This window comes from Talpa europaea (assembly GCF_964194135.1).
Source record: "Talpa europaea genome assembly, chromosome: 3".
Lineage (NCBI taxonomy): Eukaryota > Metazoa > Chordata > Mammalia > Eulipotyphla > Talpidae > Talpa > Talpa europaea.
Genome location: NC_140069.1, coordinates 91,629,665 through 91,650,862, shown reverse-complemented (window position 1 = coordinate 91,650,862; position 21,198 = coordinate 91,629,665). Strand labels below are relative to the sequence as shown.

The 21,198-nt window shown below is 34.6% G+C and overlaps 1 protein-coding gene across 3 annotated transcripts in view; it reads left to right on the top strand.

The window, feature by feature from the left end:
• The window catches only part of CRPPA (CDP-L-ribitol pyrophosphorylase A), a gene marked incomplete at both ends in the record, with an annotated part of 256,119 nt that overhangs the window by 140,632 nt on the left and 94,289 nt on the right, over positions 1–21,198 (top strand). For all 3 annotated transcript variants that reach the window (XM_084230762.1, XM_084230761.1, XM_084230760.1), the window contains one exon: positions 7,779–7,910. In XM_084230762.1, the coding sequence (XP_084086888.1) occupies positions 7,779–7,910 (132 nt within the window). The remainder of the gene's footprint in view (positions 1–7,778; positions 7,911–21,198) is intronic.

Sequence of the window (21,198 nt, the reverse complement as noted above, 5' to 3'; positions counted from 1 at the left end):
TCTTTCTGTGTTTTATCTTAGATGTTTTCATCTATAGAAATTAGCTTTAGGAACATTTTATATCCTTTTCTGTACTAATCTTTCATAAAGCCTTTTAAGCAAATACAAAGCCATCATGATAATTGCTTTAATGTTATCTGTTATTTTTTATGTTTGTGCTCTCTCTGAGCTTTGTTCTAAGATACAGTTCATCTAAACATTTTGATCCTCTTAGAAACTGCTTTTAGGATTTATTAGGTGGGACTAATTTGTGTACTAATTATGGGGCTAATCATTTCCTACAACTGAGGCAAAATCCTGATTAGTTCACTACCTAATGTAGTATATTAAGGTTTTCCAGTCTTGCTGGTGACTGTGACCACTATTCTCAACCCTGGGTGTACATTGGGCAGTGTTCCCTTTAGTCTTTATGGGTATCTTTTCCCTGACCCACATTGTTTTCTCAAATACATGCTCTGATCAATAGTTGCCTGAATATGTGAGTTTCAGTGATAATCTTCAGAATTCTTGTTTGGAATGCCTTTCTTCTCTGACACTTTGCCTTGTAAGCGCTCATCACCTTTCCCTAGGTTCTTAAACAAGACTCCCACCACTAATGATCTAATGATGTGACATTGTCTGGAAACTGTTTTTTTTTTTTTAAAGATTTATTTTTATTTATACATACAAGAACTGGGGTACAGGCCAGAGTTGTGAGAGCATTCACCAGAGACAGAGTGAGGAACAGAACAGGCAGATTGACTGAAATACACTGCTGGGTGAGTCAGGAGAGGTCTGCTGCTCCATGTGGGTAGCTTCCTGGCCGGGGATCAAACTCGTGCTGCAGTGACTGCCATGAGCTTCATAGGTTGCATCTTAATCTCTTGTGCCACCAGGGAGGCCCTAGAAACTGTTTAGAGGCTATAGGTGGGGCAATTATATGGCTCACTTTACGTCTTTCTAAACTCTCAGTAATGTCCTTTTTTTGCCTAGTATATCATGTCTTAAATATCCTTCTTTCAAATAGTTTTTATATTCTTTTACTTAAGGTAGTAAGGTAAATATGGTATCAGTTATTCCCACTTGGGTACAAACTTAAGCTGGGCTCAGTATGATTATTTTCACACATTGATGTTCATCAATATAAAATTTTGACAAGTCACTTAATTATAAAAAGATGACCTATTAAACTTAGTGAAGAATCACATGCCTGCTTTTTTTAAATAACTTTATTTTAGTGATTTATATTCTCTGACAATTTTTCTCAGAGAAAAATAACCATAGATTTATTTGTTTTAAATAACGTTAGCTAATGAAATTGATGCTTCATATTAATCATTGGGATTGTTTTTAACTTTTGATTTTAAAATTAGTTACAGATGGTACAGATGTTTATGTTAAATGTAGATGTATGTAATGTTTATGACAGCTATGCCATAATACAACATTAGCAAAGTTATGTTCTTATAGGAGAAACTACCATGTTAAATAATCTGAAAAAATAGTCATTTTGAGGGTTTTGTTTTACATTTTTAAAACAACATTTGGTTTTTCTACTGACTATAAAATGTGAAGTTCTGGTTTTGTTAATGTCTTTGATCTTTTAAATAAGGATCTGAAACAAAATGTGTACACAAATATAGCATTTCACTGATATTATAAAACTCATTTACTTTTTAATTCTTTGAATTAATGAAAGCATTTAAGTCTTTTGTATGGTTAATGTTTGAAGTCAAAATACTATTTATTTTATTTACTACCTTTTGTTAAGTGTCATTTCTCAATCTACTAGTTTTGCTGGTATTTTATTTTGTTAAAATTTATAAATGAGTTGTGAAGCATTTGCTTGGAGTTTCCATGATAGCTTATAATTTAATTAGCTTCTATTCATCAGAATTATAAGTTGAATTTTATGATGGCATTGATTTAAATGTTCTAAAATGAGGTGATTCAATATTAAAACCTTGTTCTTTTTTCTTTTTTAAAAGTACGATTCATTAAATTAAAGTAATTTTTTAATAGTCTCCATGTAATTCAACAACAGTTGAAGTGAGATGAGTTTTTGTAAACTTTTTTTTCAATCCTTAAGATAAACTCTCACTTTGATGTTCTAGTATTGGCCAGTTCCATCAGTTATTAGATTTCCCTCATACTTCTTTTGAAAAGTGATGTTTTGAAGATTTTAGGCCTAATTCATACAGCTTACTTTTCTGTACACATATGTAGATAATTATGTATATCTATTGTGTGGGGTCAGAGAATCTCTGGTCTATCTTCCAGTTCTTTCTAACTCAGTTATTTGATAATTACAGAGCTTTTATTTTGTCTATCCTTCCTTCCACTTTGGTGGGCATTAGACAAGCAGTGCTTTATTTGGATATAAACTTCAGCTTTACAAATTTACTTTCTTATTAGTCAAATAAACATAATCTATTTCCTTCCTACTATGTATTCTAACTCCCATTTCAGGCTCGCCTATGAACATGGACCTTAGAAAGAGATGGAAGTATTAAATATGGGCTTATGGAATATCTCTGAATATTCCTTTAAATAAAACTGAAGAATAGTATACTGCATACTCAATAATAATTATTGCCTTTTAATTAACATACCTGTCCTGAGAGACAAGTGAAAATCACATTTTAAAATATAAAAAATTAATTGGAACTCACCCAGGACTGGGAATATATTAAATGGTTACTAGACAAATATAAAGCATGAGTAGAACTGAATGTACAGGACATAAGGTACAGAGGAGCCTTTTCCAAACTGCAAGTGCCAGAAATCTCGCCCACCCACAAAGGCGTGAAGTTATCCACATGTTAAATGTTTAAGTAGTTTAGTATTTGATAGGTGGAAATTTGCTACCTTTTTTAAAACCTAAAAGACATTTGGGGGGATTGGAGGAAGAAATACTTGTCATTTTTATATACATACATAACTTAAAAATGATATCCTAAATGGGTGATTCTGTTTTTACCATAATATTTATATAGCAAATTAGTGAACAGAGTAGAGGAGATCAAAGAATATCAACCTGATGTAGTTATAAGAAAATCTACGGAACTTAACCTAAATGAAATGTATTGCCACATTTCAATGGACGCAAACATGGACAGGCGTAATTTTGTTTTATTAAGGCAAAAACATTTACATTTTCCCTGAACTACCATGGTCATTTTGCAACCTCCTCCTGTGGTTAGATAAACTTCCCTATTTTTAAACTTAAAATTGATTGTGTGACTATATCAACTGAACTTTTTCCTGGAACTGGTAAGTATTTTGTATATTTTAGAAGTTCAAAATTAATAGCACTGTGTAAAGTATATGATTCTGTTTTACTGTATTTGTATTAGGAAGTACTTCCACTAAAGATTGTCCTCTATTTTTTTCATGGAGTCATTAGACCTTCTTATTTGGTGAAAGTGCATTTTGAAATACATCCTATTTTTTACCTTAGGATCTTTTCATATAATTATGTATTTCATAAGGTCAAGATCCACATCTGAGTCTCTTTAAAAGTTAATTATATCACCTAGCATAGTGTTCTGTACTTGCTAAGTATTCTGGAAAAGGACTTGTATTTTTCCATGTCCTGCTATTTCATGTCTCAGTTTCCTTATAACTTAAGTACTTTGGTTTGGTGGGATAACTAAGACACCTTGTGCATATGTAAACAACTTACACAGAACTCACTTTTATGCACCAGTTTTTATTTTGTTTATTCATTTTTTAATTTTTTTTATTTTTTACATCATTGTTCATTTTTAACAATATTTACTTCCCCCACCCACCCGCTCAGGTGTAGTCTCCATAGAATTTCCTTCACCAATGCACCTGTGCACCATCACCACAGTCCCCTGTATGCACCATTTTTAAAACTGATGCAATCAATGGTGAGCAGCATTGGTCTACTGATTTCTTTTTAAATGCCATTGATGTTTTCTTCCTGAGAAGCTAGGGTATTTTGTATCTAGTAGATCTGTAGCTAGAGTTAAAAATGTCCAATCCCTGTTTGGAATCTCATAACTTGGTAAGAAATTTTAAAATATGATACCATGTCCTTCAGTTAAACCTTGAGGTTTTTGCTACAATTTTTCTGTAAGAAAAATTACTATGTGACTTGTGTTTAAGGAAGTTAGGTTCATATAATATACATGTGACATCAGCTTCTATGCCCAGTTTCCTACATAAGTACAGTCAGAAAAACAGATGTAATTATAATCTTGGAAGGAAAGAAAAAAGCCCTAAACTTGACTGCTCCCTAGAAACAGAAGCATTTGTGACATTATTTTTAAAGGAATCTTTGTTTCATCACTTTATTATTTCGTAAGAGAAGTACAAGGAAACATCCCTCTATGTTTATGCTTTTGGAAACAGTTTTCTCATAATGCAGTCAGTTGTTTTGCTTTGTGTATATTCAAAGCCATGTTCTTAGTACTAAATAAGCTTGATTACTATAATTTTCGTTGTTTATTGGTATTATGTACTGTTCCTCTTTATATATACATTTTTATCTCAAAGTCTATTGTGTCATATTTCTATAACCTTCAGTTTTGGTAGTATTTACATGTTAAATCTTTTATTTTTATGATTTTCAGGGTAGTTTTCTTAGTAAATTTATCTTACAATTAGCATAATATAATATTTTTCTTAAAAATCCAATCTAATACTCACTGTTAAATTTATGAAAGAGTTAAATGATTACTTTTTTTTTTACTCTTTCTTTCTACAAGTTTATTTTGTTTTCCTTAGTATTGTTGGCCAGTTGTTTTGCTACTTTGTTTTCCCCTATGTCTTGCTGCATTGTTACACATAATCCCTTTCTCCCTCTGTAAACTCAGAAACTATAAAATTTAGTCATATATAGCTTTAATTAAATAACACTACTTTTTAAATATACATAATTATAAGTTAACCAACGGTAAGGTTTCTAATTTCTGTCCTGCATAACAAAACATAGTTTTAGCACTCATTAATTATCCATTGAGCATTCTCATTCCAATATAATTTATTCTTATCTAGAGTTTTAGTTCTACCATTTTTAATCTCCCAAAGTTATTATTTACTTTCACAATGAATAATTAATGTAATTAACAGACATTAAAAATTAATTTTAGGCTCTTTTAGGAAAATTACAAATGAACACCTGTTCTCAGTTCTGACTTCCCAGAGTTGCTCCCCAGCCCTGGCGGCTCCATTTCCTCCTGGGCCAACCTAATGGCAGCTTCATGGTGTAGCGCTTCATCCCCGTTGCATCATATCTATCATTTTTTCTCCAATTAACTTGTTACTGACATTTCTACTTTGCATTTCTTTGCAGTTTAGTTCTCTATGGAGTTGTAACTACAAGTTAGAATGGTCTTATCTTTTCTGCACTTTGTGCTATTTTTTCCACAAACTCCCCCCCCCATCCCTCTCAGTGTGAGAATTTTCAGAACTCAAATTTTGGCAGGAAAACTCATATCAAACAAGAAATGTCTGTTTAGTTATCTATTCTGACTGGTGACAAGGTTACCTAGGTTATGCATTACAGAACTCCAGGGCATTCTGTTTGTGGCCACTGGTGTTTCACACTATCCAAACAGTACAGGTAATTAATAGTTAAAGTGAAATAGTATCATGAAGCGTTTAACCCCAAACAGTGCTGTCCAGTCCAGATGGTATGGGGCTTAGATCGGTACCATAACAGCAATTTCCAAAATTGCCTTGAGTTGGAGAATTAGCCTGTTTTTTTGTTGGCAAGCCCACTGCCAGCAATTTTAAGTTCAGCTTGATATTTCAAACTCCTAAGACTAGAAGTAGAATTTGTAACACTAATTTGCCCAACTTTATTAAAAAAAATACAAGAAAAATGGCTCAGCAGAGATTCAATAGTCTCTTCAGCTTTCACTCTTGAACTCTTTATTTCATGTTAGTATAGGAGCTGCTTTTTCTTCCCCACACCCTGTTTGGCTTCTCAGGGGTGAAGAGAGGAGACCACAGGTGGTGTTCCTGCCATTTTTTTTTAGCAGGCCTGATCTACAAATGGGAAGGAACCCATCTTGATGCAACTCATGTGAATCAGCTTCCAGGTCCTAGCTAGGGGACAGTTTTGCAAGTTAAATTATGCTGAAGGAAGGCCAAGTGTTTGTAATCTATTCATGATTCTTCCAGCCTGTATCTTTACTGGAAACAGTGCTTCCTAGAAAGTTGAAATTTCACCTGAGATTTCAGGATGATATAGCTGTATGTGTATGTATGTGTATGCCTTCAGCTAACTATTTAATGGAAAGTTCCAAGAAAGTTATTGAGTCTAGATAAAATATACATGTTTCACATCATCACATAATTCTGTTTTAAAATGGATGTTATACAACTACTTTTTTCTGCAAAACAAAATACAGTGTAGTGAGTGGAAAAAAATCGTATCCCTTTGTTTTATGAACATAGATGTTTTGTTGGGTATTTTCTATAGGGTGTTGTAAAGTAAATGGATCAGGCTTTTTGCATCACTAGCCTCTGTGGCCATCATCTGTGGCCTTGATTGTGCTAATTCAGGAGGCACTTGGGAGCATGGGTGAGGGGCACAGATGCCTGATTGTAGACACCTGGAGCATGGGGGTGCACGCATGCATAAGTGTACGCACCTGCGCCTAGAGGACAGGGATATAAGGGCGATGTCATGCAACACCAGACTGGAGGATGATTACGTGAGGTTGAGTGACTACAGAAGAGGTGAGACCAAGAGGAAAGCCAGAGGGAGCCTAGAAAAAAATGTGTAGAGATTCCTGGGGGGCTAAGGGGCCCCGTTGCTCCTGGGGCCAGACCCCCTGCCTTGCCAGCCTTCAGGAAATGAATGAGCAGAAAGGAAGGGAAGGGATAGGAATAGTATGAGTATCAGGGTGAGAATATTTTTAAATGTTTCTAGTATATATAATTATAATTCCTGAGTTTTTTTGTATTAATTTGATATTATGAAAGAGTACTTATAATATATGTGCATTTGAGTTTAAGTTGCTTGTTTTTTTGACTGTTATGTTCCATAAAAGACAAAGAGTTCCCTAAAAACTCAGTGATTTTGGGCCTCCCCTGGTGCAGCGGTTGAGCGCTGGGTTGCGAGGCTGCCCGCAGCTTCTGTAGCGCCAGTTCGATCCTAGCCACCGGCGAGGGTCCTACAAAAAAAAAAAAAAAAAACCCTCAATGATTTGTTCATTGAGTCAAAGGTCACCCTGAACCCCTTATAATTTAAATGAAAAATGTTTTAAAAAAGTCATTTGCATAATTTCAAGAAAAACACTAAAAATACTATATAAAGTTTTCTGAATTTTCTTTAAGAAAGACATCCTTATTTGTTAGACTACTAATTATTAATTACTTCAAAAAGGATTCTTCTAAAATCATATACTTATGTACTTAGATATTTCTTCAAGTTTTAGTTTCTTTATATACACTTAAATATATATACACTATTTTATATAGATACAGAAAAACATAATTAGCCTAGTTTCAAACTCAAATTATTAATTTGAATGAATTGATGGAATCATGGTTTTAATACATTTGACGGTGACACCGGTCAAAATAAAATATTAACATGTCACTTTTTTTTATTGTATTTTTAATGAGTGTTTACTGCTTCTGTTTTTGTAAAAGAGGATTCATTGATATTATTAAATATGACTTGAAATGATTAACCAGAAATTAACACAAATTTGTAAAAAAGTGTAATATTAATGTGTTTTGGGTTTCTTTAATGTTATGTTTTTCAAAGCAAAGGGAATAGTGTTCTAATTGTCAGTGTTTTAATTATTTTGCAGGTGCATTTTCTTGATTGTAAATCAGAACCTTTTGGTCAGAAAATGGAAAATCTAATGCAGATTAGGAAATTTGCAAATGAAGTGAGAAAAAGAAATATTTTACTCTATGGTCTTCTCATATATTACCCACAGGTAGGTAAAATGTTAGTCTTTTCAGAGTGAATGTTCTGTAGACTACAGTTTCAATGGTGAGAACTTGATTTCGTTAAAAACAAAGAGGTTATGATAAGTAAAAATGATTCATATTTCTGTAGTAGGTAGAATCTATAGGAGAAGAAAGAAAAAACAAGTGTTTTGAGTTGTGATAAAAAGAGGGAAATTGGCAGATAATCTCATGCTTGGTAGCCCATGTATGATTGCCAGATTTAGCAAATTAAAACACAGATTACACAAATTTAAATTCAGAAAATTTTAAGTATATCACAAATTTGGAATTTGAAATTCAATTTTAACTGGATTTGTGTTTGGTAATACAGTTAAATTTCAGTTTCCTCATTTTTCTTCTGTCTTGTTTCTCTTTCTAATTGGGTGATTGTACATTTCACTCTTCTACTTCTGAAATTCTCTCTTCTGCCAGTTTACTTCTATTATAAGCCCTTTTTCTATTTGTCTTAATTTTATTCAGAATCTTTTTGTGTTCCCAATTATTACATGAAATAAATTTCACTAAAATTTTTTGTTGTTCTGAAATTCAAATATAATTGTAGCTCTTTTATTTGCTATACCTGTTAACCATTTTAGAATGCATACTTAATGGAAAACTATTCATTTTTGCACATCCAGCATACTTTACACATTTATGAAGTGAAGTACAGTGAATATTTATGCAACTCTATACAAGTAAAGGCGCCCTGACTGAAAAAGTGGCCTTGTTGGAATGGAGAAATATTTACAGCCTTTTGTGGTATCTGACCCTTGTTATATTGAGCAAACATTGACCTAATTCATGTCTCTGCTAAAACTGGGAAGGAGATGATCCATCAAGGCTTTCAAGATATGTCTTATGACATTAGGAAGCTAAAAGATAGCTTACTTAGTTGTTGCTTTGACTTTCCTTTAAAAAAAATAGTGAAAATGTTCCAAATAGATGAGAATGTTTAAAATACAGAGCTTACTTTTGTCCTGAAAGATATAAGTGGAGCTGACTCTTACTTAGCCAACAAAGTCCAGTGTAAAATTCTGTCTTAAAGAGCATGTATCCAACTATCCTGGGATAGTCATCAGATATGACATTAAAGAGGGACCGTGTTTAAAAATTTCGGGAGGCATCACTGAATAGAGTGAGACTTTGACAGGGTTTTCACAATCTTTCATGTGAATGAGCATTTGAATCCCCAAATTGGGGAAAAGGAGCATGTATTTTCCATTTGCTTCAGTGACCCTTTAACCATAGACACTCATAGGACTAATGTCCCTTTAAAAAGATTTTGGAAATTGCATGTGTTTCTTTTTTGATTGTTGAGTAATATTCCATTGTGTATATGAACCACATCTTCTTGATCCAGTCATCTATTTTTGGGCATTTGGGTTGTTTCCAAAAGAATAACTATAAGAAAGAAAAAATCAAAATCAACAAACAACTATGAACCAGAGACACATTATGGGGGAGCGGGGAAAGGAGGAATTGGGGTCAAAATAAGGAGGTTGCAATTGTATGGGGAATATAAAAATAAAATTAAAACAAAACAAAACAAAACAAAGCACAAAAAAACAAAACAAAAAAGACTTTGGAAAACCCTTCTCAAAACGGATAAGCCAGAGAGGAAAGCCAGAGGAGGGTGGGGAAGCCAGGCGGGGGAGTGAAGGGAGAGGGAGGGAAAGAGTGTAAGGGACTGTGATGATGGATTATAGTGTGGGAGAACTCTAAGGGACTATACCTGAGGGGAGGAAATCAAATATTGTCTAAAATTTAACAGTGATGTAAGAAAATAAATCTATATAAAAATACATTGTATGTGGCACTATCTCTGCACACAGTGTTTTTCTACTTCAGTACTAATTTGTTCATCTAGTTAAATCAATATCTCCAATACTGAGTGCCTACTTAACAGGCACTCTCAAAATTAGTATGTGTGAGATATAAAAGGTGGATCAGTTCTCTGTTTAGTGAGTGCTGGTTTTTACTTTTCATTGTGCTCTGAGATACAACTTTTTGTGATGTTAATACATTGGACTTTGTTATCTTATCAAATCCTTCTCTTTGATAGTCAAGTGAGTTTTCATACATGATTAATAAGTATCCTTTTAAGTCTCTGATAAGGTAAACATTTTTCATAAGACAGAGATAGCGTTAACTGCTTTTCTTTGGATAGGTTTTCAGTTTGTTTGATAGCTCCTCCTTGGAGTAGAACATGTATTGAATTGAGTTTAATATCTGTGCTGTACAAATGGTATTTCCAGTTTAATGAACACCTTCTTATGTATGTATTTCTGTTAATGTATATAGTCTTGATTTTTGGCTATAATTTCAGTGTTGATGTGTAAGATGTTTATAGTTAAGTAGAATTACTTAAGCCTTTTAAATACATGATGTTAAAACTCTTTGTATTTGTATAGAGTTACACACATATGTAGGACTTTCTGTGTTTGTTGAAATCTGTTGCTTCAGTCCTTCATTAATTTTTTGGTTCAGAATATAGTATATAATTAATTAACTATAGTTTCTCATTTCATATTATTTATAAATTAGATGTTGCTTGTATTTTCTGTACACTTTGGATAAAATTGATTTGGGAAAGGATAGGACTGATTTCCTCTTAGTATTTGTGAAAGTTCTATGATCTTGGTGATCAAGTATTGACTTGAATCATTGATAAATGCATTTAATTGTATGATATTTCAGTTCAGTTTCTCCATGTTTCCTTTAATGATATAAGAAACTGAAATGCTTTAAATATAGGTAAGTTCCTTAGCTAGATCATTGTAGTAAAGTATTAACTTTATTTCAAAATTGATTTTAAAATATTCTAGTCATCATAAAACATTAATAACTTCTAAGCATTTTTAAAATTTCTTTTTTTTTTTTTTTGCTGTAACATTGGTTTATGTTGTTGTTCATATATTAGAAGTGTAGCATCTCCTCCTCAGGTTTTGTAACCATGCGGCACCCATAACCAAGACAACCTTCCTCTATCATAGCCCATAGTGCTCCTTCCCTGCTTTGCTTTTGCCTTTCCCCCTGCACTTGCTTGTCTGAGGGTCTCAGTTGTATAGTCAGCTTTCTGATGTCGGTACTTGGATCCCCTTTAACCCTTTGTTTCTTTATATTCCACATATAAATGATACTATTTAGTATTTGTCTGTCTTATTTTGACTTGTTTTGCTTAGAATTACCGCTCCCAGCTTAATCAGTGTTGCCACAAATGGCAAGAGCTCACCTTTTTTTGATAGCTGAGTAGTACTTCATTGTGTGTGTGTGTGTGTGTGTGTGTGTGTGTGTGTGTGTGTGTGTGTGTAAGTAAAACCTTCCTGATCCACTCATCTGTCTTTGGGCATATAGTTTGTTTCCATACCTTATTATTGTAAATAGCGTTGCAGTGAACATGGGAGGAGGGTATGTTGGTATGTTTTCCTGTGTGTGTGTGTGTGTGTGCACGCACGTGCGCGTGTGTATGTGTGCGTGTGTGCGTGCGTGCATTGATACCCAGGAATAGACTTGCTGGATCACATGGCAGATACATTTGTAATCTTTTGAGAAACCTCCATACTGTTTATCATGGGGACTGGACCAGCCTAAGTTCCCACCAACAGTGTACAAGTGTTCCTTTTTCTTCCCATTCTCATCTGCCCTTGTCTTTGGCCTTTTCGATATGGGCCATTCTCACAGGTGAGAGGTGACATCTCACTGTGGTTTTGATTTCCATTCCCTGACAATAACTGATGTTGAACATGTACCTGTTGGCCATCTGTATGTCTTCTTTGGAGAGGTGCCTATTTGACTCTTCTGCCCATATTTTGATTGGATTATTTCTTTTCTTTTTGCTGAGTTGTATGATTTATTTTTTTTTTTTTGTAGGTCATTGAATTCAGTCCATTTTCAGATGTATGGTTTGCAGATATTTTCTGCCATTCAGTGTCTTGTTGTTTTAGTGATGGTTTCTTTTGCTGTGCAGATGCTTTTTAGTTTGATCTAGTGCCAGTTATTTATATTCTCTTTTGTTATCCTTATTGCTCAAGGCAAATCCACAAAGATATCTCTGAAATCTGGCATGGAGTGTCGTGCCTATATTTTCTTACCTGTATTTTGTGGTGTCAGGTCATACATTCAAGTTTTTCAAGATTTTTGAAAAACATTTATAATTTAAGATAAGCTGTTTATGGGTAGCTTTGACTTAAAGGTCACATGACAACTTATATAAAATTCCCTGTTTTTTTTTAACCTGATACTTATTTTCATCTTAGTAAATAAATTGGGAAAGATTGGAAATTTATACTGGAGACTAGATATACAGCATGAATTTATCATTATAATTTGTGAATTTAAATCAGGTCTAATCCCTCTTGCTGAAATAACCATATAGACATAACATAAACAGGTTTTATAGTTTAATCATGATAAAGAATCTTAGTTCCTTTTTAAACTTATTTTTTTTTAAAGATTTATTTATTTATACAAGCACTGGGTACAGTCAAAAGCACGGGAGGGTGAAAGAATTCACCAGAGTAGCGGGGAACATAACAGGCAGACCGACGAAATACACTGCTGAGGGGAGCAGCAGGCGCGGCAGGAGAGGTCTACGCACCATGTGGGACCCTCACCAGCGGCCGGGGATCGAACTGGTGCTGCAGAGGCTGCGGGCAGCTTTGCAGCCCATCGCTCAACTGCTGCGCCACCAGGGGAGGCCCCTAAACTTTTTTTTTTTTTAATGATTTGCCATTGGGTTATAGTTCCACCTTAAGCTTTAGCAATACAGCTTCACACCTAGATATATGTAAATACCAACACTAAACCCATCATCAAAGTTTCAAAAATACTCATTTCTATCAAATTGACCATCTCTAGCTATTCCCCAATACCCCTTTCACTTGTTCTCTGGAAACCACTATTTTGTAATCAGGATCTAAGAATTTTTAACTATTATTTTAAATAATTCTGTGCAAGGAATATTACTATCCAATCATCCTGTTAACCCAGATTTGCTATGTAAGTCATCATTATAGTTAATGCCATAATTATGTGTTTGGGGAACGTGTTCTATTTACTTGAAAATCTATTTCCGATGATAGAGCAATGGACCTATAGAGACTTAGTATTTCTGAATTATCAAGGCAGTGTCTTTGAATGTGTAGTTTTTATTCTGGTAAAGCCTGAACTGTTTTTATCATGACTGACAAATATTTGTGAGAATATATGTGACTTTTATGATACCAAAATTTTTGACATCTTTCAATTCATAAAATTCTGTGGCAGGTTTTTATTTAACCTTTATATTTTACATTTTCAGGCCTTTAGAGATGGAAGCAGGCAGGTACTCTCAATGCAAAACTAATTATATGACTTTGACAAGTAATAGAAGTTTTCTAGGCTCCATTTTGAAATGTAGAAATCAGAACTTCTGTATTAAAACTTCTGTTGGAATACTGGATGGAGACACAGATGGGCAGGCTGTGTCAGATGACACCACTGAACATCTCCCACTGACACATGAAATTCTGGAAGTCACCTTGGGTTTTCTTTGCTCTTCTGATGTGAGAGGAACAACACTATGTTGTTTTTCCCTTGAGAAATTAATCATTATAGTTCATAGGTTTTATTATCATTCTGAGAGGGAACTCTTCTTTTTGTTTTTGACAATTTAATAAAATAGAAGACAATGAGGGAGTTGATATGGTCTGCTCTGTTACTAAAACAGAACCACAGTCTGGGAGGCCTATGACATCAGGCATTTGTTTCTCATAATTGAGAAGACTGAAAGTCTAATATCAGGGTGTCAGTTATGCAAGCTGCAAATTACTATTTCCTCATATATTTCCTGGAAGAAGTGGTTGAAGTTTCTCTGGGCTCTTTTTAAATAAGAGCACTAATCCTCTTCACAAGAATTCTACTTTCTTGACTGAAACATCCCCAAAGATATCAGTTCTTAGTACCATCACATTGGGCATTAGGATTTCAACACAGAATTTGAGGTCAACACAAAATGTGTAGTCCATATCGGGGGCATTTAATATCCATCAGAGAAAGATTAAAGAAAATACTAAGCAAGTTACCATGACAGATAATATGTATCCATTTTCTCTTTTTCCTGTCTTCTATGAATTTTTCCTCTATTGGGTTTGAAATGTGGGAAATAGGACTTTGGAAAATGATATTTGGGTTAGTGAGTATTTTTACAACTTGGGTTCATTGGAATGGATGTTTCCGTAGGCAGAGCTGATAAAAATAAGCTCTGGAGAGATAACACAGTAAAGCAAAGGAGTTCCATTACTCTCTCCCTTTGCCTGAATGGCCTCTTATTCTGTTCTTAAAACTGCAGCTCTGGCAGGAGTACAAAAAAGGAAGAAACTTACAAAAGTAGTTCTGTCATTTTTTTTTTTTTTAACTAATTATTTGTAAAGGGCTATGAGAATCCTCTACAAACCTCCAAAATAGGATGTGGAATAATGAAATGAAATCGTTTGGCAACAACATTAAATTAGATAAAATGGTGTAAATTGATCTTCTGTCACAAAGTATAAACCAGTTCTTGATTAGTTCAAAACTATTGTCCTCTGTTGTCTGGGCCTGGAAGGTTTTGTGTGTACTGTAAAGGACATCCAGAAAACATCCTTGACTATAAATCTCTCCATAATTACCTCAGATGAATTCAAAATGAAACATTAAGAAATATTATGAACAAGCTGCTCTAGGATAACTTTGTGCTAACAGACTTTATACTCCTGGATTTGTGGGATAAACTGACACCAATCTTTTCCTCTTAAGAACTCCCTGCTTATTCTATGCCTGTCACTCATGAGTCATTCAAGTGTGCATAATGATTGGAGAATGGGTAGTCCAATAGTATCAAAGAGTAAAACACATATTTAAAAAAAAATATTTTGGGGGAGGATAGACTGAAAACTGACTTCCTACATGTAGTGAGCAATTTCTTGGGATTTAACTGGGAGTTATTTACTGAGTGCACAGTTCTTTCCATTGCACTAAATCATGTGGCATGCACACCAAACACCAGATCCATTTACAGAAATCCATAATACCCTGTTCAGAGTAATCAGGCTTTTTTTGATGTGGGAATGCTGATGAGACTAAATATTTTTTACTTTCAATATTGTTTTGGCTTTTATTGTTTAAACTTAGTCAATCTTTGGGAAAATATGAAGGTCATAAAAGATAGTATCTTTTCAAAATTGTGTAAGCTTGAAAAACAAAACCGTTAAGGGAGTTTGGCTAGCTTCTTTGGCATACTCATTAGAGAGATTGACAGTACTGTATTATACTCACACACATCTAAATGAAATGGAATATTTGATACAAACTTCTGCTCAGATCTCCCTTAATTTTCTTTTGAATAAAAGAAGCAACTTCATGGATGAAAATGGACATGGAAAATTCTTAATGAATTAAATCTTTTAACAATACATCAGTTAGGTATTACTGCATAGCAAATTACCCCAAAACTTAGAGACTTAAAACAACATTTATTATCTCAGACTCTGGGGATTCTGAGTCTGGTTTTTTCTCAAGGCTGTAGTACTATTGAGGCTCTGCAGGGAGTAATATGCATCTTAACTCACTTAGCTGGCTGTTAAAAGAAGTCATTTCCTCTGAGTTTTGCATGGAAGCCTTGGTTATTCACTCTTCTGTTGCTTGTCATGGCACCTGTCTTTAGAGCATCTCACAACATAAGAACAAGTAAGAGAGAACCAAGGCAAAAGTCAGTCTTTCTTAATAATTTCCAAGTAATATACTATTACCTTTACTGCATTTTATGAATTAGAAGCAAATAGTGAGTTCACCCATAGTCAGGGAGGTAATTACATGGGGACCTAAATGCTGGGAGCTGGTGATCATTGAGAGCTGTACTTGATGCTGCCCACTACACTAATACCAAGTACTAATCTGTAGGCTTATACACAAATTTATATGCCAAACATTACTCATCTTCCTGATGAGTAATTAAAGTAATTAAAGACTATGTAACCTAATGTGAAAAACACATGGATCATATACATTTCATGTACAATTGTACACACACATGTTATTTTTTCTTAACATGTGAATAGAGTAGTAACAGCTACAGAGGCTTAGCAGGGAGTTGGAAGGCCAAAGATGTAGAAACTTACTTTTTTTTTAATTTTATTGATTTATTTTTAAAGATTTATTTATTTATGCAAGCACCGGGGTACAGGCCAGAGGCGTGGGAGGGTGAGAGAATCCATCAGAGACAGAGCGGGGAGCAGAACAGGCAGAAGGACCGAAATATACTGCTGAGAGGAGTAGCGGGTGAGTTGGGAGAGGTCTGCTGTGCCATGTGGGAATCTCCCTGGGCGGGAATGGAACCAGCGCCATGGAGGCTGCAGATAGCTTCACAGTGCTGCGCTCAACCTGCTGCACCACCAGGGAGGCCCTAGAAACTTATTTTTATGTTATCTGAATAATTGTTTATAAAGAGCCTAATTTAGGTCAGATAGCTATCAAATACATTAAGGGACATGTACTTAGGGAGAAATTATATTATTTTGATTCAGTTAGTAAAGCTAATATTACAAAATAATTGTTATAAAATGATGGTGTTATCGTTGAACAAGTTGGGATGATTACATAAAATAATTCAGAAATGTGTGTGTCTCAAGTTGGAAAAGAGAGTGTAGAAAAGAGTCAGTATAGTAAGTCAAGAGAACTAGAAATAAAAGGAGCCAATGAATCTAATCACCAGAATCCTACAGCGAGTTTTAGGGAAGACATGTTTGTGGGCTTATGGAACACAATGAGAGACTTCACTGGGAATTGTCTGATTTTTCTAGGAACTGGGTCCCCAATAAAACCTTTGCTCTAAAACATCAGTAAAAAGTTGAAAATAGGGTTTAATTTCAGTCTTTGTCCAGTTTCTATATTTTGACTAATGAAATAGAAAGTAGACATGACAAATAGGCTGAAAGAATAAACTGAATAATTAGTCCCTACAGAATGGAGAGCTTTCTTATGTATGTTATTCCAGTTCCTTAAAATGTGCTGTATATATACTGCCTAGCAGTTTTATGTAGACTTTCCTTAAATAACATTAGAGGGAAGGAGATCTCTTTCTCTGTTTGTTTTCATTTTATGGAACACTAATTATCCAAACTGCAGAAGCAGCTGTACAAAGAACACTGAAATTGCAGTGTTTAGCTGAATCTAGAGAACATTATGTGCATGCTAGAGGACTTGAAAACATCAAGTAAGCTAGGAAGTGAAACTAGATAGGAGACATGTGAAATCACAATAATTACAAGATTTGATATTTTAAGACAATGATAACAAGTCTGAATACTTTGAAATATTTGGGGCTTATCGACTGTTAGATGTTCCATGTCACTTAGATCAAGTGTAACATTCCAAAATTAAGGACTATCTGAGGGCCATTTTCCAGGAATGAGAGTTGGTTGTATGTAAATCCCTTGTTTTCTGCCCCAATCAGTATTTAGAAAAGATAATAATTTATAAAATTAGAGTACATGTTCATTGTCTCTAAGAGTCCTATCAGCATTTCTGATTATGATCACAGTGGGAATATAAAAGGACTTTCTCCATTTAGAATCAGGAAGATGAGTAATGTTTGGCATATAAATTTGTGTATAGAAAACAGTAAGGTTTATTAGTTTTCCACTCATCTCATTACTCACCTTTGACAACGGTAAAGAAATATATTTTAATTAAATTTCAGCTTCCTCTTACAGAATGAATAATTGCAATTATATACTAATGCCATTAGGAAATGAATTAGTTTAATAACAAACATATCTATGGTAACTTTTAGAATTTACATTTTCTTAGAAAAAAAGTTGTTTGACAAAGACACCATTCATGATTAGTATGTTTCAGTCATTTATATTTTGTGTGTTTCTAATCACAATGTCATTGCTGAAATGCTTTGTCAAGAAGAATATAAAGAAATAATGTCCAAAGAGTACTTTTCTTTCTTTTTTTAAAAAGATTTATTTATGCATGCAAGGACTGGTGTGTAGGCCAGAGGTTGAGGGGTGGGGAGAGAGAATTCACTAGAGACAGAGTAGGGAGCAGAACAGGCAGATCTGCTGAAATAAATTGCTGAGGGGAGCAGCTGGCATGCTGCAGTGGCTGGCAATAGTTTGATAGTGCTGAGACTTAACCCCTTCATCACCAGGGAGGCCCTGGTGTGTTTATGGCCTAAGAGCTTCTGAATCATAATAAATTCACAATGGAGGGCACAGAAATACATGCTTTCTTTTTTGTTGTTTACCACAGAGACTTTTTCACTAGACTTACTCAGAACAATGAGGTTGAAATTTTATTCGTGGCCTTGCAAGCTGAGATTGAAGCAATATGAAATGTTTTACAAAAGGAGACATTATATAACTTGTTTATATACCACCTGCTGGCATGTCTTTCCATGTAAAGTTAAGACAGCAAATGACAGTTTCAAGCTCTGGTGAGGAATTGTTGTGGCATAATGATACCAACTGCCAAATTCCAAATTTCATAAAAATCCCTTTTATTTATTGTATGAATGTACGTGTCTGCACTAAACTATATATTTTGAGTTCCCTTCTAGAGAAGTGTCAGGTCGTTTCTTGCTCTTCTAAAGATTAAAGTCTTTGATTCTTAATGTTTAGTTTTGATTTTTAAATAAGAATAAGTTTTGCTAAATACATATACCAGGGTTTAAAATAATTGTGCCATATTCTTCACTATCTTAATCCTCTTATCCTTTTTTTTTTAAAGATTTATATTTATTTATTTATACAAGCAATGGGTACAGTCAGAAGTGTAGGAGGGTGAGCAAATTCACCAGAGCCAGAGTAAGGAGCAGAGCAGGCAGCAGGACCAAAGTACACTGCTGAGGGGAGCAGCGGGTGGCAGGAGAGGTCTGCGCGCCATGTGGGACCCTCCTCCAGTGGCTTGGGAGCAGCCGGGGATCGAACCTGTGCTGCAGAGGCTGCGGGCAGCTTCGCACCCAGAGCTCAACCACTACACCACCGGGGAGGCCCTCTTATCCTTTTATTAAACATCTGACTACAAAATTTAAGATGTTTTGATGCAATTAAAGGATTTAGGCTGTTTAGGGAGGGTGGTCTCTTTAAGAAAGCCCAATATTAGCACAGACTTCCTCGTATTTTTCTGACCCTGACCCTGATAAGAAATAGACTGAAAACCTAAATAAGAAGTTGCTTCAAATCTAGTTACTGTATTCTCAGATATGGCCCATGGAGAGGGTAGACATGATACCTGAGTCTATTGTTTAGTTGAAGATGTTACATAATTTTTCCAAAACATGTTGGTCATGGAACAAATATTAAAATAACCAATTTCAAACCTTTCTGAAGCTTGATAGCGGTTTCATCACTGAAGGCATTGTTTAAGTTTAAAAATTTCCAGTTGAACAACTAAATAAAGAAAACTTGGGGAGGGGCTTAATTTTAAATGACCTACCTGGCCAGTATACTTTTAAAAAGCCTTATTCATATTTTCTAAAATGGTGCATCCTATTTTGTAGTTTTTCTCATAAATTAAAAGAATACTAGGATTTGCCAGAGATGTCACAAGAATGTAGGATTCCTTCATAAATATACTTTCTCAAGTTAAGTAAATTACAACTGAATGCTTCCTACCTTTCCTCAAATTTTTGTGATTGCATTAAGACACTGTGGGAAGAAAAGTTTTCATGTTTTGTTTTTGTTTTTAAGTATGTGCAAGGTATCTTGAGGAAGTCAAGGGATGTCAGAGATTTACCCTCAGTGAAAGATTTCACTGAAGGAATATATCAGGTTGATTGGTTGTTAAAATGTGTAACTTTTTTAAAAGTGTTGTTTTCACTGTGTTTATCAGGGGTTACCTATACTGTAGCAAATATGATCTTTATCATAAATTCATGAAAATGAGTACTGGAAAATAGATATTTTGTCTTCTGATGCCAGTGAAGTTGGTTCTGTGGAAACTCTGTCTTCTAGAACTCACTTGAGGTTACAGATATTTTCAGCTATTATATCTTTGGAATTTTAATAGGGAAACATATGTGCTAAAGCAAAATAGTAGAGAGCTGTCTCATCTAGCCTTTTGTGAATATTGAACTATCAATCTAAAATGTACTATAAAGAAAATTGTCAGTAAAATTCCAAATTGCTTAGCAAATTAATAAACCTGTCCTTGGATCTTGGTGAGCTTATCTAAAACTATGTGCATAAAAATAAGGATTGAGTGGATTGCCCCCCGAAATTGTGATACTTTTATCCACAGCATGGGGAACAGATGCTGGACAGAATAAGATGATAGATTATTATGTTATGGACCAAATGTGTCTTTGCTAACTTCTTATATTGAATTCCTAACTTCTCATGTGATAATGTTAGGTAATAGGACTTTTTGGGAGGTAATTAAGTCCCTGATATAAGACATTTCTATTATTTGAGATAGTTTTCTATCTTAGTTCATTTGTAAAACCGTCTGTCCACAGGGTATAAATTTGGGTGCCTGTTTATTAACTATGAATTAGAGAGTATCATATTTTTAGGGGACTTCAAAGCACAGCTAGACAGATTTTCTTAAATTATTGACAATCACTTGTGTTATAGTTATTTTTATTTTTAATAGTTATAGTTATTTTAATCATTTGTGAAATGCACTGTAAATTGTATATTATTAAAAAATTAAAAATAGTTTCAAAGTTTGGGAAAATAATAAAAATAGCTAGCTACTATAATAATATCCATTTGTCTCATTTTCACTTCAGCATGCTCCCTGGGAGAGGAAGTAAATATATCACACCCTGAATGTCATTTATTTTTTGGCAGTGGAAGGAAATTGGTTAAGAACTTCTGGTCTACCATATCTCTCTGCCTTGTCATAATTGTCTTTTTCCCAAAAAAATTATATCTTTCATATGTTTTTACTCTTCATTATAATGCTGACCTTTTAGTTCCTTCATCATATTGGTTTCTTTACAGAGGCAGTTTGTATGCAATATGTATTTTATGCTGCATTTGCTCCACTCAAGTAATCCTTGTCACCTTTCATTCCTTTTTTCTGTAACAATTTAAACATGGCCTCTCCGGTGGCGCAGCGGTTGAGCGCTGGGTTGCAAAGCTGCCCGCCGCCTCTGTGGCTCTGGTTCGATCCCCGGCTGCTCCCCGGCCACAGGAGGAGGGTCCCACATGGCGCGCAGACCTCTCCTGCCACTCGCTTCTCCCCTCAGCAGTGTACTTCGGCCCTTCTGCCTGCTCTGCTCCCTGCTCTGGCTCTGGTGAATTC